Source organism: Arvicanthis niloticus, chromosome 3 (genome assembly GCF_011762505.2).
Source record: "Arvicanthis niloticus isolate mArvNil1 chromosome 3, mArvNil1.pat.X, whole genome shotgun sequence".
In the NCBI taxonomy this organism is placed as follows: domain Eukaryota; kingdom Metazoa; phylum Chordata; class Mammalia; order Rodentia; family Muridae; genus Arvicanthis; species Arvicanthis niloticus.
The window spans coordinates 79637742-79659734 of record NC_047660.1 but is presented as its reverse complement, the minus strand read 5'-3'; the positions used below and the strand labels follow the sequence as shown (position 1 = coordinate 79659734).

General features: G+C 46.5%; 1 protein-coding gene across 6 annotated transcripts in view; it reads right to left on the bottom strand.

The window, feature by feature from the left end:
- The window catches only part of Arhgef3 (Rho guanine nucleotide exchange factor 3), a 277400-nt gene extending 257967 nt beyond the window's left edge, over positions 1–19433 (bottom strand). For 2 of the 6 annotated variants that reach the window (XM_076931298.1, XM_076931303.1), the window contains exon 1: positions 18363–18441. In XM_076931298.1, coding sequence (XP_076787413.1) covers positions 18363–18426 — 64 coding nt within the window. In that variant the 5' untranslated portion in view covers positions 18427–18441. Of the gene's footprint in view, positions 1–18362; positions 18442–18871; positions 19250–19303 lie in introns of those variants that run through there. The other 4 variants (XM_034498310.2, XM_076931301.1, XM_076931302.1 and 1 more) reach the window with 4 other exon arrangements.
- Between the last annotated feature and the right edge of the window lie 2560 nt (positions 19434–21993).

The following is a 21993-nucleotide window of genomic DNA, read 5'->3' as shown; positions in this document are numbered from 1 at the left end:
GTAGCCCTGGCTGTCTTGGAGCTCACTCTGTAAACCAGACTTAGCCTTGAACTCACAGAGAGGGGATTAAAACCTGATGGGATTAAAGGTGTGTGCCACCAGCCCAGCCTTATTGTTATCTTTTAATGAAGAAGTCTTTGTTTCTAGCTGGGCAGTGATGGCGAACGCCTTTAATCCCAGCACTTGGGAGGCAGAGGCAGTCGGATTTCTGAGTTCGAGGTCAGCCTGGTCTACAAAATGAGTTCCAGGACAGCCAGGGGCACACAGAGAAACCCTGTCTCAAAAAACAGAACAAACAAAAAAGAAGTTTTTGTTTCTATTTGGTGCTGGGATGGAACCTAGGAACTCAGGAGGGCTAGGCATGTGTTCTTCCACCAAACGACATTCCTAAGCCCTGGGGTCCCTGACTTGAATGAAGCCTCACTCACACCTTTCCCTTTATGGTAGTGCCTTTTGTATATTGTGTAAGGTATGGGGCCATGGATGTAGGTCAGTGTAAGAATGAATGCTTAGTATTGCAAGCATTGCCCTGGGTTCAATCCTTAGAATCCCTAAAATAAAACGAAAGCTATCTGTGCCTCCTCAAATTCCACAGATATTCTCCATGATTTTCCAGAAGCTTCATAGATTTGCCTTTCACGCTTAGAACTTATGCTAGTTAGTTTTAACTGTCAACCTGACACAACCTAGAATTGCCTGGAAGAGTGTCTTAATGAGGAATTACCTAGATCAGTTTGTCTATAGTCATGTTTGTGGGAAACTATCTGCATGATTATTTGATGTAGAAAAATCCAGTCCACTGTGGGTGACACTATTCCCTAGATTTGGCTCTAAACTGTATAAGAATAAACTAGGAGTCAAGCAAGGTTCCAAACACATGTTTATTCTTCTTCAACTGTGAATATAATTATTTAGTTCATGCCTTGATTGCCCAACAATAATGGACTATAACCTAGAATCAAAGAAAGAGACCAGGTATGATGATACATATACTCCCAGCACTCAGGAAGCAGAAACAGAGGATTGCCACAAGTCTGAGGCTAGCCTGGGCTACATGGCACAACACTGGGGCCCAACACTGAGCATGAGAAGGGGCTAGCCTTAAGAAGTTAAGGGATGGGGTATTTTGCCACACAGAAGCCTGGAAAGGAGAGGGACATGTTTGGAACTTCCATGAGTCCAGAAGACATGTCATGGAGCAGAAGTGCTTACCAGTGGAAGTAAGAAAAAGTAGAGCTTTCTTCTAAGCACAACCAGAAGGCACTGGGGACTGCTGCTAGAACTCAAATTCTCCACCATGCACCACAAAAGTCCATTGTGAGACAGTAGGCAACAGTCTCCTTTGAGGTCCTTCCACTGTAGGTTCAATCTGACTAGGGTCCAAAGTGACCTCTGGCCATAACTACAGGAGTCAACATGCCCACACCGCAATACTCCAGATTTCCTCTGCAGACCTGGGCTTAAGCATCCCTCACCCCACTTACCCAGGTTGGGGTCCTCTTTCTCTCTGTGGCAGTCCCAGCTAGAGGGTCTACACTATAGACACTGGTCCCACTGGTCCCAGCTGTGACATCTCCTGCATTCATGAGACTGTATGATTAATTTTGTTTTCCAAATGAGGGTACTAACACCAGAAGGACCAAGTCTGAGCCAGAAATGGCCACCAATGCCTCCCCAGCTCCTACCACAGGACCTTGCCTTCAGTAAATGATATATTTTATATATATAAAAATTCAGAGTATGTAAGGAAAGAGAGTATGAACAAAACATTTTACAACTTCAATGAGCAACTCACTCCTAATTGTTATTATTAAATTTACATTGTGTGTATGTGTGCACGCGCACACGCACACACACATGCACACGCATGCATGTAAGTCAGAGGACAACTTACAGTTGTCAGTTCTTCTCTATTACCATGCAGGTCCCAGAAATTGAACTCAGGTCCTCAGACTTGGCAGCAGACATCTTTAACCACTGAGCCCGATTGTCAGCCCTCATTCCAAATCTCATTACTTCTTCCATCCAGGAGAGAAAGCTCCTGCTGTCATATCACTCAATACATATGGGTAGATTGAGTGAATGAATGAATGAATGAATGACTCCTACTGTAAACACACAGTGAGTGCCTGGAGTTCTCACTACTTTTACTATTATTATTAAAGGAAAGGAAAAGTGAGGAAGGACCACATTAATGGGTCAGTTGGTTTTTGCCACCACGTAAGCAACTTGGATAAAAATCGCAGGGTATAAGATTAAGATATTGACTAAAACAGTTTCCTTTGCCCCACATTTATGGGACTAAGACTCTTCAGGCCTGGTGTCATAGTCACATTCATCAAGAAAGGACTGACTGGCAAGGGAGGTTACATATTCCCATAATCTCTTTCAAATAAAAAATCCTGGAAGAGGCAAGTTCTTCTCATAAACCAATACGGCCTTTTACACACAGCAAACAAAGAACGCCTTAGAAGTGTGGGTCACGGCTTATGTCGTCAATGGTGAACTACACTCACCTATTTGATACCTGTATCTTCACAACCATGGCAACTTGCTCAAAGGAGTGTGGTACTTCCACGATGCACTACCAACTTACATGAACCTCCCTATCTGTGATAGCCCAGGGTAGAACACAACGAGCAACATCTGATAGCCACAGCGTGAGAGCTACCCTGGAATGCAGATCTACAACCAAGGCCGAGAATGTCTTTTTTTATTGTGAAGGATTATTACCTGCATTTTCTAACTCTTTTCACGAGTGCAAGGAAAACTGTTCACATCTTCTCCACAAGCCTGTGGCCTAGATCCACATCACATTTTGGAGTGTCTCCTTCCACGTGTTTGCATGGTGGCAAGTCCAGGCTCCTGAGCTGGTGACGGTGAGGTGTGGTTCTGTCACCTGTATGGCCCGAGGCAGGCTGCTCCACCCCCAGAAAACCATTTTATTTCCTGGGAGGAGAAACTGCAGAGGTTCCCATACACTGTCAGAAAGGTTTGCAACAGACTAGAGGAGCCTCCAGCAGGACAGCAAAGACTCTAGAGCAGTGGTCCTCAACCTTCCTAATGCTGCAACCCTTGTGATACCCTTCCTCATGTTGTGGTGACCCCCAACCATCAAATTGCTTTCGTTGCTACTTTATAACTGTAATCTTGCTACTCTTATGAATCATAATGTAAATCTCTGTGGTTTCCGATGGTCTTAGGTGACCCCTCAAAGGGGTCACGACCCACAGGTTGAGAACTGCTGATCCAGTGATTCAAGTACAGCTATTTCTATGGTCAAAATGATTCTAGATACATGCTCCATTCTGGAGGGACAGCCTGCCCAGAAAGTGGGGTGAATTTCTCCACTCCGCAGAGGAAACCAGCGTGTGGGGGAGGGATGACTGGAGGAACAGCAGTGGCCTCTGAGTCATCACACTGCCCCTCCCTGCTGGATCCCTTTGTTCCACAGGAGGTGAGCTGTGACTCACAGGGACTCCAGTCCTGGGCTGCACCCATCTGACCCAGTCCAGCTGCCCTGCCCAGCATCACTGAGGAAACATGGGAACATCATCCTCTTTCCCCTGCACTGGCCCCTGAGAGGATGCTGACCTGCAGCTCAAGATCCCACTGTGGCAGTAGATGCAGGGGAGCCTTGGGGTCCTGTGAGCTTACATCACCCTCACATCTACTGTCACCTATCACCATCACCACCATCATCACCACTACCACCAACACCAGTATCCCCACCACTACCATCATCACCACCATCACCACCATCATCACCATCACCACCATCATCACCATCATCACCATCATCACCATCACCACCATCTCCACCATCACCACCATCACCACCACCTCCACCATCACCACCACCTCCACCATCTCCACCATCACCACCATCATCACCACTACCACCAACACCAGTATCCCTACCACTACCATCATTACCACCATCACCACCATCATCACCATCACCACCATCATCACCATCACCACCATCATCACCATCATCACCATCACCACCATCTCCACCATCACCACCATCACCACCATCTCCACCATCACCAGCACTACCATTGCTGCCACTAATATCATCATCATTGCCACCAATTCTTTTCTGCGCATGCTTTTTCACTGCATGCTCCAAAACTATTTACCTGTAATCTATAAAAGAGGAAAACCAAACAATTCCAGGAACATTTCTGTAATATTCATACCGACTCTTCTTAGTCTTGGTTTTTATCGTGGTAAAACTTACGACCATGTCTTAGTTACTTACCTATTGCTGCAATAAAGTACCATGGCCAAGGCAACTTAGGAAATAAAGTGCTTACGCAGGCTTAAGTTCCAGAGAGTTAGCCTCCATGAGGGCAGGGTGAAGGTGTGGCAGCAGGAAGAGCTGAGAGCTCACATCCTGAACCACAATCAGACAGAGAGAACACACAGGGAGTCTTTTGAAACCCCAAAGCCCAACCCCAGGGACACACTCCTCCAACAAGGCCACACTACTACTTCCCAAAGAGTTCCACAAACTGGGGACCAAGTGTCCAAACGTTTGAGCCTATGGGGGCCATTCTCATTCAAACTACCGCGTACCACCACGTCAGTCAAGTACACGATTTGCAACATCAAGCCAATTCCCTGTGCTTTGCAGCCATGATCTCCATCATTTCCAGACATGTATTTCTCCCAGGCAGAAACTCTGTGTGCCTACTATGCAGGAACTCCCCATTGTCTCTTCAACTCCCACAATTCCTGAGGCCTCCACCGTTCTGTTTCTGAGCTGGTCTAATTCTTGGTATCCCATAAGTAGCATCACAGATTGTTTGCCCCTTCTGCCTGGCTTGTAACACTCAGAGCCATGTCCTATGGACTCAGGCATTTGTAGCAGGTGTCTGAGTCTCTTGATTAATTTAATACTGATCAATATTTCATTGTACATCTATACCCTGCTTTGTTCATGTATCCAAGAATGGATTCTTGGACTGTTGCTACATCTTGGCTGCTGTGATGGTACAGATGTGAACGTGAACATGCACACACCTCTTTGAACCACTGCTTTCAACCCTTCTGGCTGCCTTTGGATCAAGTCCTAGAACTCTCAGCCCCTGTACCATGTCTGCCTGCATGCTGCCATGCTTCCCACCATGATGATAATGGACTGAAGGGGCTAGGGAAATGGCTCCATGGGTCAAGCACTTTCTACACAAGCATGAAAACCTCAGTTTGGTTCCCCACTGCTCAGGTAAAAACCAGGCATCGTAATGTGCACCTATAATTCCAGTGCTGGGGAAGGCGGCAGTGACAGGCAGGTCATTGTGGCTTGCTGGCCACCCAGTCTAGACAAACTGGTAAGTTTTAAGTTCGATGTTCGATAAGAGACCGTGTTTTGAAAAATAAGGTAGAGATAGAGAAATGAGTTAGAACTGACCTAGAAAGTTCCACCCTGAGGGCTAGCTCTCAGAGCATCCAAAGAATGCAAGCTGCCAAAGGAGAAATGTAACTGAACATTGCGCATGCCTTAATCCCAGCACTAGATGCAAAGAGGCCAGCCTGGTCTACAGAGTACGTTCCAGGACAGTCCAGGCTAGACAGAGAAATGCTGTCTCGGGGAGAAAAAACAAAAGTTCCACCCAGCTATAAAGCCTGTGAACCTCAACAACTTACCAGCCTGACAAGACAGCCTCATAGCGGCACTTTTATCTCAGGAGTAACCAACAGCTACCTAACTGGATTCAAGGCCTACTCAACAGGAGGAAATTCCCTGCCTGAGACTGTAAACATAGCCAACTACATTTGGTTGGTGAGGTCGTAAATCCTAGAAGAGAATGTAGTCCTGTCACGTTCCTAAACCAGTGTAACTCCCAACTGCTTCCTAAACACCCATCCTTATATCCACAGGTAGGCGAAGCTCTCACCCCTCACCAAAGAAGCCTCTTTATGCTGCAGAGACCATCACAGAAATCCACAATTGCTCGAAATGCAGAGACCAACTGACTGGGGCAGCCATCCCCGCTTGATATGTCTACAGCACAATCCTTACATCATCTAAAGCCCAGGGACCACAATGGGAGATGGGGCAGAAAGATCCTAAGAAGCAGAAGACCAGGATGTCTGCTGAGACGACAGAGAGCTGCACCAACGGATTCATAACCATGTGGTCACGTAAAGAAGGCCCTGCCCAAGCACACCACAAAATGGCCCATCAACAAAGATGGGGGAAATCTCACAAGGCTTCATGCCTAGATGAAGAGCTACAACTAATTGATGGCTGCTGAGACAGCACAAGTCAGTCTTCTCCAGAAACGAGCCCCCTGATAGGTTATCCAATCGCAACTGCTCAGCCAGAAAAAGACGCACATAGGAGCAACCCTAAATGGCCTCAGCAGGTTATAATTACATACACACGTGCATATGTCGTAATGATAATTAGAGAAAAAGAAGGGTTAGAGAAGGGGTTGGGAAGGCATGGGAGAAGTTGAAGTGGGATAAGGAAGGGTAGAAATAATGTAAATGTGTACTCATGTATGAAATTCTCAAAAATAATAATGAAGTGAAATTTTAAAACATTAGGTGTGGAGCTGTTGAGGAACACACCTGACCTCTGGCTCCACAAAAGCACTCATGGGCAAACAAGCATGCACATGCAAGCATGTAAAACAAACATGCATACAAATAAGATGGAAGCCAGGCGGTGGTGGCGCACGCCTTTAATCCCAGCACTTGGGAGGCAGAGGCAGGCAGATTTCTGAGTTCGAGGCCAGCCTGGTCTACACAGTGAGTTCCAGGACAGCCAGGGCTAGAAATCCTGTCTCCCTGTCTCGAAAAAAACAAAAAACAAAACAAACAAACAAACAAAAAAAAAACCAAATAAGATGGTAAAGTCTGTGTCATATGCGTTCATCATAGTTGTTTTCAGAATAAATGACACTGGAGAGATGGCTCAGCAGACAAGAGCACTCCCTGCTCTTCCAAAAGTCCTAAGATCAATTCTCAGCTCACACATGGCAGCTCACAACTGTCTGATGCTGTCTTCTGGTGTGCAGATGCACACGCAGACAAAGTATCATATATATAAAATACATAAATAAATCAATTAGTGGGGCAGTGGTGGCACACACCTTTGATCCCAGCATTGGGGAGGCAGAGGTGAGTGGATCTCTGAGTTTCAGAAACTCTGTCTGGGGGAGACAGGAGTGTGAGACAGAAAGTTAGAGAACTGAAAAGAATTTGGAAAAAAAACTAGATAGAGATGTGGGGAGAGGAGGACTTTTTCTTTTCATGAATGGTTCTAGAGTTCTAACTCAGAGCCTCATACACACTAGGCAAGTCCTCTACCACTGAGAGCTTGGATTTTTGCATCTCACAATGTGGTCCAAGCTAACCTCAAACTCAATCCTCCCACCTCTGCCTCCTGGGTGCTGGGATTTCAGAGATGCCCCATGGTGTCCGGAACTTTCCTCTTATACAGGCTAAATTACCATCTGGAAAGCTTCAGATATCTACAGCTCGTGTGCTCTAAACTCCTACGCTCAGTCTTCCTGCTTTAGCTTCTTCATTATTTGGGACTGTAGGGCTGTGACACCATACATAGCTAAACCTTCAAAAATTGTAAAAATAACAGTAAAAATAAAATGCACGGGCCAATGAGATGGCCCGGCATATAAAGTGCTTTTCATGCAAGCCTAACACTTTGAGCTCAGTTCCTATAACCCAAGAACAGATAGGAGAAAAGTAGCTCCCCACAGTTGTCTTCTGGTCCTCTGACGTCTACGTACACACCACAACATGCACATATACATACCTGCATGTATACACATACATACAACATATTAAAAGATACAGTCAATATATAAGCCAGAACTGTAGCTATTACTGTCAGTGTCAAGAATCAGGTATCCTACTGAGATGCAATGCATGTTATGTTTCTACAGCTGGGAGCACGGAGTGGTTTCTATGAGCAGCATAGAAACATACATGAATGAAGTATGACGCTTCAACTTTCTGATGGCTGTGCCATCCCTCAGCAGTAGGAATTGGTCAGTCTCACTACAATCCCATGGGACCATGGTCATACAAATGGTCTGTTCTTGACGGAAATGCTGAAATGTCTTCACAAAGTGTCCTTTCTCAGTGTGTGTCCACAACTGCATGAGGGGCCACAAAGCAGGCTGTGGTGTTCTCTGCCTGTAATCCCTACACTTGGGATATGGTCATAAGAGGAAGATCAGAAATTCAAGGCCATCCTCAGCTACATTGTAAGTTCAAGGCCAGTCTGGACTACATGAAGACATTAAAAGGGGGAGGGGGTTAGAAGTGGTCATGAGAAAGAGGGGACATCTCAGACATTCTCTTATCTGTTACAATCACATGTACTGTTTCTACCTTTTGTCCTTCTGAAAATTTCAAGCAGTGTCCTACTCTCTGCTGGTTGTTTTCAAGTAGCAGCCTGTTTAAACCAAGTGACCATGCTACTGTAAGACAAAGATTTATTGTAAAGCAGACTTATTATTCTCCAGTATATGGGATGACCTCATTCGACCAGTTAAAAGCCTTGACAGGCTGGGCAAGGTGGTGAATTCCTTTAATACCTGCACTCAGGAGACAGAGACAAGCAGATCTCTGAGTTTGAGGTCAGTCTTATACACAGTAAGTTCCAGGAGAGCCTGGGCTACATGGAGAAACCCTGTCTTGTAAAACAAAAATGAAACAAGAAAATTGACAGAAACCGACTGACCAACCCAAACAAGAGGGGACCTTGCAGGTCTGTGACTTCAACTCTTCCCTTGGTCCCTAGCCTGCTGGCCACCCTGCAAATTTTGTACTCACAGGGTCTCCACAACTACATAAGCAATTCCTTAAAGTAAATTTCTTAATAAATAGCTGATAGATTATATGCTCCACTAGTACTTTTCTCTAGATACTAACAGACACTCAAAACATGTGATTTCTATCAGAACCATCTCTAAGGACCAGAACTGCATGAAATTTCAAGTCATCAGATGAGCAAGATTTAAAAAAAAAAAAACCCACAAACTATGATAACCCAGAAAAATAATATCTGTGTATGTTTTATTCAGATCTTCATAGTGCATGCATTAGTTGTTTGCATACAGTCTTAGATGAATGACTGATAATAATTTCCTAGTAATGTTGTGACTAGTTCTTCCAATACATAGCAACTCATTAGGCAGAGGTAGATATATAAGATGGATTCAAACCATGAACTTTTTTGTTTTTCCTGGTTCTGGGGCTCAGACCCCCCAAGGCCTGCTTTGGACATGCTATGAACCTATAACAGTACTCCGACTTTCTGGTTCAAATACAAGCACAGAAGCAAGTACTGGAATACAAACCTCCAACAACAACAGGCTAAGTTCTAACTTGTACAAGTTCAAGGCCAGCCTGAGCTCCATAGTAAAACATTGTCTCAAAAAACTCAAAAGGAAAACAAAGATCCTAGCTCCTCCTCTCACCGACATTATGACCCTGGACACCTTAACTCTCTGTGCCTCAGTTTCTCCACCTGGGAAATTGAAATAATAACTCCATGCAATTGGCATGAGGCAATACTGCCTAGCATAGTATTTTTCAAAGATCATATTTTGATTCACTTATAAAATAAATTCAGTGGAACCAACAACCACAATTGAAAGGTAAGAACAACCTCGACAAGTACCAAAAAGAATTATTATAGGGGACTACAGAGCAAGACATGGCCGCGATGCGCTTTACCTTAGGAGCACGTGTGTGTGCTTAATATGCACAGAGATTACAGTCTAGACTGATTTCTTATGATTTCTTTTTTCCACAGGGGGAAAAAAAGGGAAAAGCTATCCCATCCCACCACCTAATAAATGTTTAATAAAATATGGCAGCAGCAGCATTAGTATCTGATTCTGAAAGATAATGGGCTAACTTTCTTTACCTGCATTTGTTGGCCCCATGGGATAAAAGCCATGACATTTGCATTGATGTTGCAGAACCAAGCATCTCCCCCAACTCATTTGACAGCTCTCTCACCTCAAAAGAACATGGGTGGTCATCTAAAGATTGTCTGACTCAGTGCTGGCCTGGAACATACCAAAGTGATCTGTTAAGAGAGTCACTAGAGCCTGCAAGGCTGCAAAGGGCTTTTGTAAAAACTAAAGTCATGCTGGGGAGAAACTGTCCTCCCCACCCCTTGGGAGATGTGTCATAGACAGAGGTTACCCAAGGCCATTTAGCTGAACCTTCCAGACTGGGCAAGAGTTAAGGCACCAAACCTCAGCTCTGTAACGTGCTTCCTTGTTTTGGGGCCTGATTGTATCATTGTGTTTTTCCCCTAAGTTTCCGTGTACACTCAGCCTCATACCGAAGGGTGGAAATAAAATCTCCATGAACTGCCTGATAGAACAGCCTAAGTGAGAGGCATCTGCTAAACCAGGAGAGCTGAGATTTTTGAAGATTTCAAAAATCTTCTATTGCACCTAACTATCTCCCTTAAAAACAAATTAAAATCTCAGCCCAGGTTAGTTCTTTTTTAATTGCCCTTTTGAAAACAACGATAAATAACTCAAAGCACACACAGCACACACAGCAATGCTTTTGTTTGAAAGGACAGTGCCTCACTGTAGCTGGGTGAGTAAATTCAATTGCAGTTTCAATTGCAATCTCCAAAATTGTTACTTAAATTTGGAAAACAAGTTTCTCCCCAAAAGAGGGAAAGGGGTTTCTTCCTAGTAATGAGAATGTAGTCACTTATTTTTTTTAATCCCTTAAGACTAAAATCTGATTTCTGCCAGAACACATCTGGAACACATAAATCCACCCAAGAATATAAACTAAACGTTTGGTATGTGACATTATTCTTTTATGATTTTTATTTCATTCTTCAAATTATGATCCAAAAGCTGCTCTCCTCCAGTGACATCTACCTACATACTGATAAGGTCATTCAGCTCTCACTTCCAGCTGGTTTCTGCAGGGCTACAGGGCTCCCAGCTCTCACCCCTTCTCTGAGGGGAGGGGTAATACAAGGCTACCGAGTCCCTATAGTCCCTACCCCGGCATAAAGGAAGCCAGGGCCATCGGAGATCTCCCACCTCACCACCTCAGTAGTGAAGCATCTTGTCCAAGATCTGCAGCCCTGGACTCCCACTAACTTCACTGGGTTACTGTGTTTGACAAAGAAGAGTATGCATTCCTGCCTTTGTACCAGCACTGCCTGAAAGGCCCACCTCTGGGTATTTCTTCCTCAGAGTTGGTGACTGGAGGAGCTGAGTAAGGGACACTCCCAGGGAAAAGCACCCTGGGTTCTATGCTAAATGTTGTTAGCGGACAAAACACCTCAAGCTCCCTACACTGTCCACAGAACTACTGAAATCTCAGCCATGGGCTAGAGATTTCACATCTCAGCAGCTCAAGGGTGCTTCCTCCTTCCTTTTCCAGAGGACCCCAGAATGGTTCCAGGCACCTACATCAGGCAGCTCACAATAGCCCATAACTAGCCCCAGGGTATCTAAGGCCTTTTTCTGGCCTCTTTGGCCACTGACATACATGTGGTATAGGCACATGGAGACATTGACACATACACATAAATAAAAATAAATTTTTTTTTTTAAAAATGCAGCTGCCATTTTACAGACATCATCAACAAGCTCACCATAAAACTCATAAGAGGTACAGAGAAACAGGCTGAAAAAAAAAGACAAAGTTGGAGAAGCCATATTAAAGCTGCCTCAGCCCAGAGAACACACACCCTAGCACTGCCACAGGAGACACGCCAGTGAAGGGCAGCGCTGAGGGTGCAGAAATGCTTGCTTTTATAGCCAACAGGTTTTTAGCAAACTCATGAAGACTACACAATAGAGAAGAATACTCTCTGGGTTTGTTTTTATTTGACACAGGGTCCTAGCTAGCCTGGAACTCACTATGTAAACCAGGCTGGCCTTGAACTCACACAGATCTACCATCTTCTGCCTCCTGAGTGCTGGGGTTAAAGGTGTGTGCCACCAGGGCTGGTAGTTTTTGTTTTAAAAGACAGAGTCTTGTTATGCAGCCCTGGCTGACCACAAATTCTTGGGCTTTTGTGATCCTCCTAACTCAGTCTCCTGATACTCATATGCAAAAGAATGAAAGTGGTGGGGCCTGGTGGCTAAGCTTTTGGTCCTATTACAGCTTTGGTCTCAGCACTCAGGAGGCAGAGGCAGGCAGAACTCTGTGAGTTAAAGACCAGCCTGGTTTATGTGGAGAGATCCAAAACAGCCAGGGTTACATAGAAAGACCTTGTCTCCAAAAGAAGAAGAAGAAAAGGAAGATGAGGCAAGAAGGAGGAAGTAGAAGAGGAAGAAGAGGAGGAAGAGGAGGAGGAGGAGGAGGAGGAGGAGGAGGAGGAGGAGGAGGAGGAGGAAGAGGAGGAAGAGGAGGAGGAGGAGGAGGGGAAGGGGAAGAGGGAGAGGGAGAGGGAGAGGGAGAGGGAGAGGGAGAGGGAGAGGGAGAGGGAGAGGGAGAGGGAGAGGGAGAGGGAGAGGGAGAGGGAGAGGGAGAGGGAGAGGGAGAGGGAGAGGGAGAGGGAGAGGGAGAGGGAGAGGGAGAGGGAGAGGGAGAGGGAGAGGGAGAAGGAGAAGGAGAAGGAGAAGGAGAAGAAGAAGAAGAAGAAGAAGAAGAAGAAGAAGAAGAAGAAGCTGAATCTTTACCTCACGCTACACAAAAAAAAAAACTCAGTGGATCCAAGACTGAAATCTCAGATCTGAAATACAAAACTCTTGTACTAAAATGTAGGCATAAACATCTATGGCCTTTAATGAGCGAAGGGTTCTTAGGTATGATAAGAAAAGTTCAAGGAGATTTTAAAATATATATAAATGCCACCAAAATTAAGACCTTTGAAAGACACTATCAAGAAAGGGAAAGGATACTTAAAAAAAAAAAAAATTGAAAAGCACTTACCTGCTAAGCGGTTGAACCTAGAATACATAAGAACCCCCTTTCAACTCATAATAAAGAGATACATAACCCAATTTTAAACTAAGCAAATGAGAGACAGCAAAATGGCTCCTAAGAAAGCCTGGTTTGGTGGTTTGAATAGGAATGGCCTTCAGACTCCTGTGCCTGGATGCTGGCCCATAAGGAGCAGCACTATTAGGAGGTGTGGCCTTGTTGGAGAAAGTGTGTCACTGTGGGAACAGGCTTTGAGGTCTCCTATGCTCAAGCTGAGCCCAGTGTGGTGCCTAGTCTTCTTCTGCTGCCCAAAGATTAAGATGTAGAACTGTCAGCTCCTTCTCCAGCACCATGTCTGCCTGCATGCTGCCATGTTCCCTGCCATGACAATAACAGACTGAACCTCTGAAACTGTAAGCCAGAACAATTAAATGCTTTTCTTTATAAGAGCTGCTGTGGTCATGGTGTCTCTTCACAGCAATAAAACCCTAATTAAGACACCTGGCAAAAAAAAAAAAAAAAGACACCTGGCACCCTGAGTTGGATTCCTGAAAGCCACATAAGTGTGAAAGGAGAGAAGAGGCTCCACAGAGCTGCCATTAGACCACACACCATGATACATGCACACAAATACAAAATAAATAAATAAGGGGGCTGGAAAGATGGCTTAGTGGTTAAGAGCACTGACTGCTCTTCCAGGGGTCCTGCGTTTGATTCCCAGCAACCACATGGTGGCTCACAACCACCTGTAATGGGATCTGATGCTCTCTTATATGTCTGAAGATGGCTACAGTGTGCTCACATACATAAAATAAATATTCTTTTAGATAAATAAATAAATCTTTAAACGGGCAAAAGGCATATTCCTCTAAAGATGCTACACAGGCGACCACTGAGCACGTGAAGAGATGTTCTCTTTATCCCCATCATCAGACATCAGGGAAACTGAAGACAAAAAACGCCACATCAAGAACACCAGCCAGCCACCAGGATGGCAGTGATCAGAGACATTAACATATAGTGATTAGGATGTGGAGAAACTGAAGCTCACACCCCCTGGTGTGAGGCTGTCAGCTGGTTGCTACGCTTTCCAAATGGTGGTACCATGCGACCCAGTAACTTGGGCTGGGTATGAAGCTAAGCATGGAGCACATGCCTAGAATGTGAGGGACCCTGAATTCAAGGCTCATCATCACTACCACCCCCCCAAACACTGCCATATACATATATTTAAGAGAAATTAAATATATGCCCACATACATTTATGTAAAGCTTTATTGACATGTGAATAGAGAAAGCACTCTTAGACATAGCTAAATGGTGAAATATTAATTGCTGAATAATGCATTTAAAATGATTTGAATGATTCAAGTATGATGATAGCTTTCACAGATGGCTTAGCAAGTAAAGGCACCTGCTACCAAGCCTGATGACCTGAATTCAATCTCCTAGACTCACAAGGTGGAAGGAGAGAACCCATTCCACAGATTGTCCTTTGCTCTCCACACACATACAATGGTGCAGGTATGTGAGCACGTGCACACACACACACACACACACACACAATGCTACTACTCACAGGTACACCCACCTGCATATAAAAATAAGCACACATTTTCTCTGGAAGCAACAGTGGGTGGAAAAAGAACTTCATTTTTTTTTTTTTATTCTATAACATTTATATGTTTTTACAGGGTATTATGTAATCCAAGATGGCCCTGGATTCAAACTCAATCTATAGCCAAGGATGACCCTGAACTCCTGACCTCCCTACCTCCACCTCCCAAGTGTTGAGATTAAGAGTAAGCAGCACCATGCCTCATTCTACTCTATAACTTTTAGTGGTACATAACAAGAGGATGACCAGAATTTCTTGGGCTAAAGAGTATTTGTTTTCTAGCCAAAAGGGAAAGAGGGAGGAGGCAGCGATGAAGCAGTGGCACCCTGGAGCCGAGTGAAGAAGGACAAAGAAGAAAGACAGCTAGGAGGAGGCTGTCACTGAAGTTTCTGTCACCTCAGCAAGGCTCTCCTAGGATATCCTGAACACTATGGGTGGGGGGCAGCTGAAGACCATGAAGAACTTGGAGGCAGCCTGGTGTCAAGGATGCGTAACCCTCAGGAGCTGTGACCTTCTCTGTCCTTCTCCATGTCTGGCTATGTGCACCAGCCTATCTTTCTGGGACATACTGGTTTCAACTTGGCCGCCCATCCATCTCTGCCTCAACTTGTGAGCACACCGCTGAGAAGTCAGGAGACATTCGAGAAATGATGGCACTGGCTCCTGAAGCTCTGTATTCTATAGCTGCCCCGAGGTCCAGGCATCCCCATATCCCATGACTCTTTACTATGGGCTGGCATTACACCAGTGCCAGCTATTCAGCCAGAAGCAGTGGGGTGTGCACTCACTTACTCAAGTGAGTCCTACAGGAGACCTTTAGAAACAGCTTCTCCCCTGAGACCACTGCCTCCCAAATAAATCATCTGGGCGGATCCTGCTGCCTTCCAAGTCTCTGCATGGCTGCAGAGCTGACAGCCTCTGGTAAAAGGAAGTAGGAGCTTCCCCGTCTGGTATCAGTGCACAACACCATTGGCTAGGATGAGGGGAGGATCCTGTCCTTACACTGTCTCATTCCCTTCCCCTTCTCAAGTCAACCAGACTGACCCTGGGTTCAAGAGATGACAGGCTGGCCAGCAATGTGGCTCGGGTGGTGGAGTGCTTGCCTAACTCACACAAAGCCATGGGCTCAACCCCCAGCATCATATAATCAAGGTGAGGTCATTCACACCTCTTATCCCAGTGCCTAGAAGGTGGAAGCAGGAGTATCAGAAGTACAAGGTCCTATTCAGCTACATAGGGAGCTTGAGGCCAGCCTGGGCTACTTGAGACCCTGGAGGAAGGGAAAGAAGGGTTATCCTTGAGCTCCATATGCATGGTCTTTGCCCATATATCCACAAGCTCACACACTCAGACACATTCTCTTACCAAGCCAGTTCTGCCTCCATGCCTCCATTCAGGGACCCCTCCCTACTATCATTTCCATGTCACCTGCACACTCTGGTCATCAGCTCTGAGTCTGTTGTCTTCACCACTGGGTTGCCAACACCAATGGGGAGAACACTGTCCATGTTCTGGATAACAGAAACTCGGCACCTAGACAGGTCTAGCATAGTCTCACTGTTCTGTGTGGTGCTGGGGACTAAACTTGGAGCCTCATGCATGCTAGGTAAATGTTCTACTAAGCTGTATGCCCAGTCTTCCATAGTGTTGCTTGAGTGAAGGAAGTCATAAGATGGGCTATGGGGTTCAAGCCCCTGTGTAAATATGACAACCTCTGGCAGGCCGTGGTAGCTTATGATTGTGATCCTAGAATTTGGAGGATGAGCTGGGAGGATTGCCATAAAGTCAAGACTAGCCTTGGCTTACGGTGAGTTCTGGGCTACTCTATGCCACAGGGTGAGACCCCATCTCAAATAAAACACACACAAGAACAATCTTTAACAGGGCTTACTGGTACATACTTATAATCCCTGCACTCTGGAGGCTGAGCCAGGAGGATGGATAGTTCAAGGCCAGCCTGGCTATGGATCAAACTCTGTTTCAAAACAAACAAAATACTATTTCCAAATCTGTGTGTGTGTGTGTGTGTGTGTGTGTGTGTGTGTGTGTGTGTGTGTTTCTGTCTGTGTATGTGTTCCAAGAAAACCTTAACAGAACTTCACACAGCTACTTTATTTCCCCTCTCTTTGATTATAGACACCAGGTAATAGAAATCAGAGAATATGTGCCAAAATCCTTAAGATTTAAGATTAAGGGCCCAAAGTTTTCACTCAGTATAATAAAGACCACAATGAGTAAACTGACTCAAGAATAATTCAGAAAAGATCAGTGAAAGGATGGAAATACAAAAATAAAAAACAAAGAAAGATAAATAAACAACCTTCCCACCCCAATGCAGTGTCAGGGGCCTGAGCAACCTTGGCCTTGAGAGCTTCTAGATTATGGCAATGCCTTTGCGCTTTTTTCCCCTGCCTGTTCCCTTTCCCACTATCTTGGTTTCTGGAAACAAGCTGGCCTTGAACTCCTGATCCTCCTGCCACAACCTCCTGAGTACTCAGGAGTGCCTTGCTTTTTTTCCTCGATACTCACACAGGACCCAGTGGCACCCTGAGTCCTGTCTGGGGCACAGGGACCTCAGGGATAGCAAGAAGTGCAGACAGCTGTCTTGGATAGGTATGGCCGGCCAGCCAATCAGGAAGTAAAACAGACAGGAAGGACAATAGCGCAGAAGTCTGGAGGCCACATCTTATCCTCAGAGGGTCACAGGGCCTCTGGTTCTGCATCCCCACAGCTTGGAAACAGCTATGACAGAGGTTCTAAGTTCCTGCCTTCAAAGGATTTCAACACTACTACTCTCAACATGGGAATCAGTGGCTCACCCTTGGAATGTCAGCATTTGGGAAGCTTAAACACCCCAAACTCAGATTTCCATTAGCTGCACCCTAACCAACAGGCCCCACAAATGCTTATGATCCCTAACCCAGGACCTGCCACCATCTTTGCCTAGATAGTCGCTTGGCCTGGGTTTCTCATGCTCCAGTAGCCATGGATCTTCTATGAAATGTGTGCTCTGAGCAAACAGAGAAAACAGCACACATGAACCATCTCTACTCCCCCAAAGTGTGGGTCTGTCCTGGAGAGGGGTGAAGACCCATTATTACTCACAGATGATTCATAATCCACTTCTGTGGCACACAGGCTTCTGGCGGTGAGTATGTCATTTTCAAGAGGATTCTAGGACCTAGAATTCAGCACTCCTGTTCTCAAAGTTCAAGAAAGAAACTAAACAGGTGCAGCCCAGAAAGGCACCAACGAGAGTACCTTCATTCTGCTCTAAATCACAGAATGGTTGGGAGCCAGACAAGAGCAGACTCCCAGACCTGGAAATAGACTCAAAACTTAGACACTGATGTCAGCTGATTGTGGCCGCGGTGCTAGGAAGAATTCCAGAGAAATCTCATCCATTCTGACCCCCAAAGGAGAACACTGTAGTTTCCAGACCACCCAAGACCCCTTTCCCAGCAACATCCTTGACAAAGGTTATGTCTAATCCCACATTCTCAGATACACTTTGCGCAAGCTGGTTAACTACAGGAGACATTCTTCATCATTTTTTTTTTTTTTTTTTTTGAGACAGGGTTTCTCTGTATAGCCCTGGCTGTCCTGGAACTCACTCTGTAGACCAGGCTGGCCTCGAACTCAGAAATCCGCCTGCCTCTGCCTCTGCCTCTGCCTCCCAAGTGTTGGGATTAAAGGCATGCGCCACCACTGCCCGGCTACAGGAGACATTCTTACCAAGCCAAGTTTCCTAATGAACAGAGTGCCATGGTGCTGGATAGGTAAGGTCAGATCCCAAGCAGAAGAGGAAGAGGCATGGACATGCATGTCACCTTACTGGGAAGATGAAGATGTGAGCCCACTATGACACTGATGACGGCCGCAACAGGAACACAACACATAGAGAGAATTCACCTGGAGCCAATCAGAGTGGTGGTCATATATAACCTTATGAAACCTTTAAAACTTCGTGCTAATATCACCTCTCTCTTCACAGACGAGGATACGAGGATACAGCAGCATAGACGTGCAAGGTAACTATTACACAGCCAAGCAACCACAGCAAAACCCTCTTCCTCTAGGGAACAAGGTATACACCTGTGTAGTGCAAGAAATGCTTCCAGTTTCCACCGGTGCATTCTGGACAACTTCTATTCACATCCTTGCTAGGTTCTGGAAGCAAGCCTGGTTCAAGCAATAAACCAAGCAAGCCAAGTCCTCTAGGAACAAGCCGCTCTGTTCCCGCACCCTTCCAGCCAGGATAAGACACTGCTGGCGCCAGGACCGCCCTCCACCATGCAAAGCCCTAGGGAATCGGAATTCGAACCCGGCTCCAATCATTTCCACCTTCAGCAAAAAGGCTCACGAGCTTCTGGCTACAAGGCATTCCGGATCACCTTAAGCCCTGGGTGGGCGCCTCCCATCTCAGGACTGTCCGCTGCGCAGTTTAAAAGACGCGGTCTCCGGCGTAAGGATCCTGGCTGCCGGTAGTGGTACCCGGTCCCTGCCAAGTGGCCAGAGACACTGACTTGGAAAAGTCCAGCGACAGGGCGCGCCCCAGACAGGTGGCGCCTCCCTCCCGGAAGTGGCTCTGGGAACTTTCTCCCAGTAGCTATCGGGGGACCGAAGTTGGGGGTCCCCGGCAGGAACGGAGGCGGGCAGAAGCAGGCGGTGGCACTGTCTACCCAACGCGCACCAGAGTGGCCATAAGGGCCCAACTCTGGTGGGGGCGGTGGGTGAAAGGAGGGTCACGCGACGCGATGTTCCTGCTGCTCTTACCTCGGCGTCCTGCTGGCTCGGCCCTACCCGGTTGGAGCACAGGGCCGCAGCGGTGACTGCGGGGACGGCTCCCCAGGGCGGGGCGGGGCCGGAGCCTTGGAGGCCGGGCGGGCCACGTGGGCGGGAGGCGGGCCTGGGGACCCCCTGCAGGACGGGCCTGGCTGCAGGCGGAGGACTGACCTAGACTCTCAGAGACTTGCAGCGAAGGCTTAGTACCCTCGCGTCCCATGCCTGGTCGGAGGGTCCCAGTTGACTAAGAAGGAACCTGGAGGAGGACATTTGGGACGTACTCTACCACCCAAAGAGGACTCAATTGGAGAGTTCACTAGAGCACAGAAAGGGTGCACAGCCCACCTCCCGCTTTCTCTTTCTGGTGGCAGCTCTGGATCGCCGACTATAGCTGGACTGGAGTAGGGCAAAACTCATGCCGAAGTGACAAGGCTTGCCCTGGAGAGCAAAGACCCAAGCCTGTGCATGAAGCCTCCACCTCCGCCTCTAGGTTTAATCTTGGGCACGTCAGGCCTTGTCCAACTAATTCCTTTCCTGTCTGAGGGTGAAAATGAAGATAGCGTGGGCCCAGCAGGTTGTCAGTAATCAATGGTTTGTAGCACAATCAGGGTTGGGCCGTCAATAGCCTGGGTCATCTACACAGAGACAAATATATGAATTGAAATAAAGTTATTTGAGGAATGAATACATTCTCAGGACTTCATAAGATCAGGACCAATGAATGCTGTAGACAAAACGGTAGTAGTTTCTGGGCTGTCGTAAAAGTGTAAACTGGGGCTGAAAATAAAAAGACCTCACTGGTTGCTTCTACATGTCACCTGGCCGTTTCAGGTGCTTGATAGAATTTGACATTCTCAGCAGCCCAGCGCGTGTAAGTCTCTAAGGATTCTACTTCTCAAGATGTAGATCCTGAAGCCTGGATGAAAACAGCCGTCATTTACGGAGATGGCAATTGGATCCCTACAAACAGAGGAACCTCAGCCAAGGTGCTAAGATACCCAAGGGCTGCTGGCTAAGACACAGGATCAGTGCTCTGGGAGTTCCCAGTGATCCCTGCCTGAGCACTAACTGCCACCCCACAGGAAAAGAGGAAAGGGAGAACTCCGGAGTAGGAGTCAACTTGCCTGCTGGCATCCCTGGGACATGGATCTTCCTTTTCAGGCCCTCGGGCCAGGATTGTCTCCCACCCAGGATGGGCTTTCCTCAAAGACACTTGCTGCTGCAAGCTCTTGCTTGGTCTCCCAGTGCTGGGTAATCTCTCATTGGCCTGCAGCTCATCTTTGGGACTGGACATAAAGCATCTTGAGCAAGCCTCCTTTCATTCCACTCTGGCTTCAAGAAGGCTCCTTGACCAGAGACCCAGTGATGTTCAGGAAACATACACCCTCGACAGTATGACAGTACTCCATTGCCCAGGGAAAAGTCCACGTCCAAACCCCAATCCTCAACCTTTCCCCAAGAACCTTTCTGTTGTCCCTCCCACTTCATGTGGTGGGAAATCCCCACCACAACCAGCTGGGTTAATAAGTTCAAACAGTATGAAGTAAGGGCTGGAGAGATGGCTCAGCTGGTCTTGCAATGGGGCTTTGGTTTCTCTCTCTCTCTCTCTCTCTCTCTCTCTCTCTCTCTCTCTCTCTCTCGCGCCCACTCTCCCTCTTACACACACACACACACCATCTGTGGATTATATACACCAATGTATGTAACTCAAGTTCTAGGAGACCTGATGTCCTCTCTGACGCAAGTGACTCGCATAGACACACAGGCACACACTCATAAATATAAAAAAATTAATTAAAAGTATTAACTAAAGGGTCTCCATTTAGTTACTGAAGTCTCAGCGGCTTTTCCAACTCACGCTTCCACACCTGACGACCTACCCTTACAGCCTTGTCCAAGTTTTCTTCCCACCAGGTTCAACTTAACACTTAAAAGGGTTGGAAGCCAGGTTCAGCTAGAAGATCTGTCTTTTACAAAGATAATTTTTTTTTATTTGAATGTCTACTACGCATCCTGCACTGTACCAGGCTCTAGAGAACTGTGGTAACTGTCACCAAAGCTGATTCCTTCTGAGACCTCACTGAACTGATAAGTGAGACACACCCTTAACAGGCAGGTAGGGACTGTGGCAAGACACTGAGGAGGAAGTGCTGTGATGGCAGAGGACGGCCTCTGGACTGGACTGAGCCCGGACATGGTACGGGGAAGCCTGAGAGCATGGGCTACAGGGTTAGAAGTCCACAGAGAGGACAGGCCTTGACACAAGGCAGAGGGGGCTTCATGGCCAAGCTGAGGCGTCAGACCTTGCCCACAGAAACGCTCAGACAGCAAGCAGTATGTGGTTTGGAGGCATGATGCTGTCAGTGGGGTGTGGACAGAGTGGTAAGTTTCCTATAGAGGATGAGAAGAGATATGCCCTTTTATTATTACTAAAGGCAAAGCCCTTGGTTTCCTGTTTCATGTCAGGATATCCAGAAAGTGAAAGGCATCTGCAAGTGCCATGGGTAGGAATAACAACAGGTAAGAACACCCCACAAGAGTTTACAGTGCTGCAGACTGAGTACAGGGCCTCAGATGTGCTAGGTGCCTTCTCTTCTTTTGAGACAAGATCTCATTAAGTTAGGCAGTCCTTTTAATTTTTTTAAGGACTCATAATTTCAAAACTCAGAATTTTCCTACTT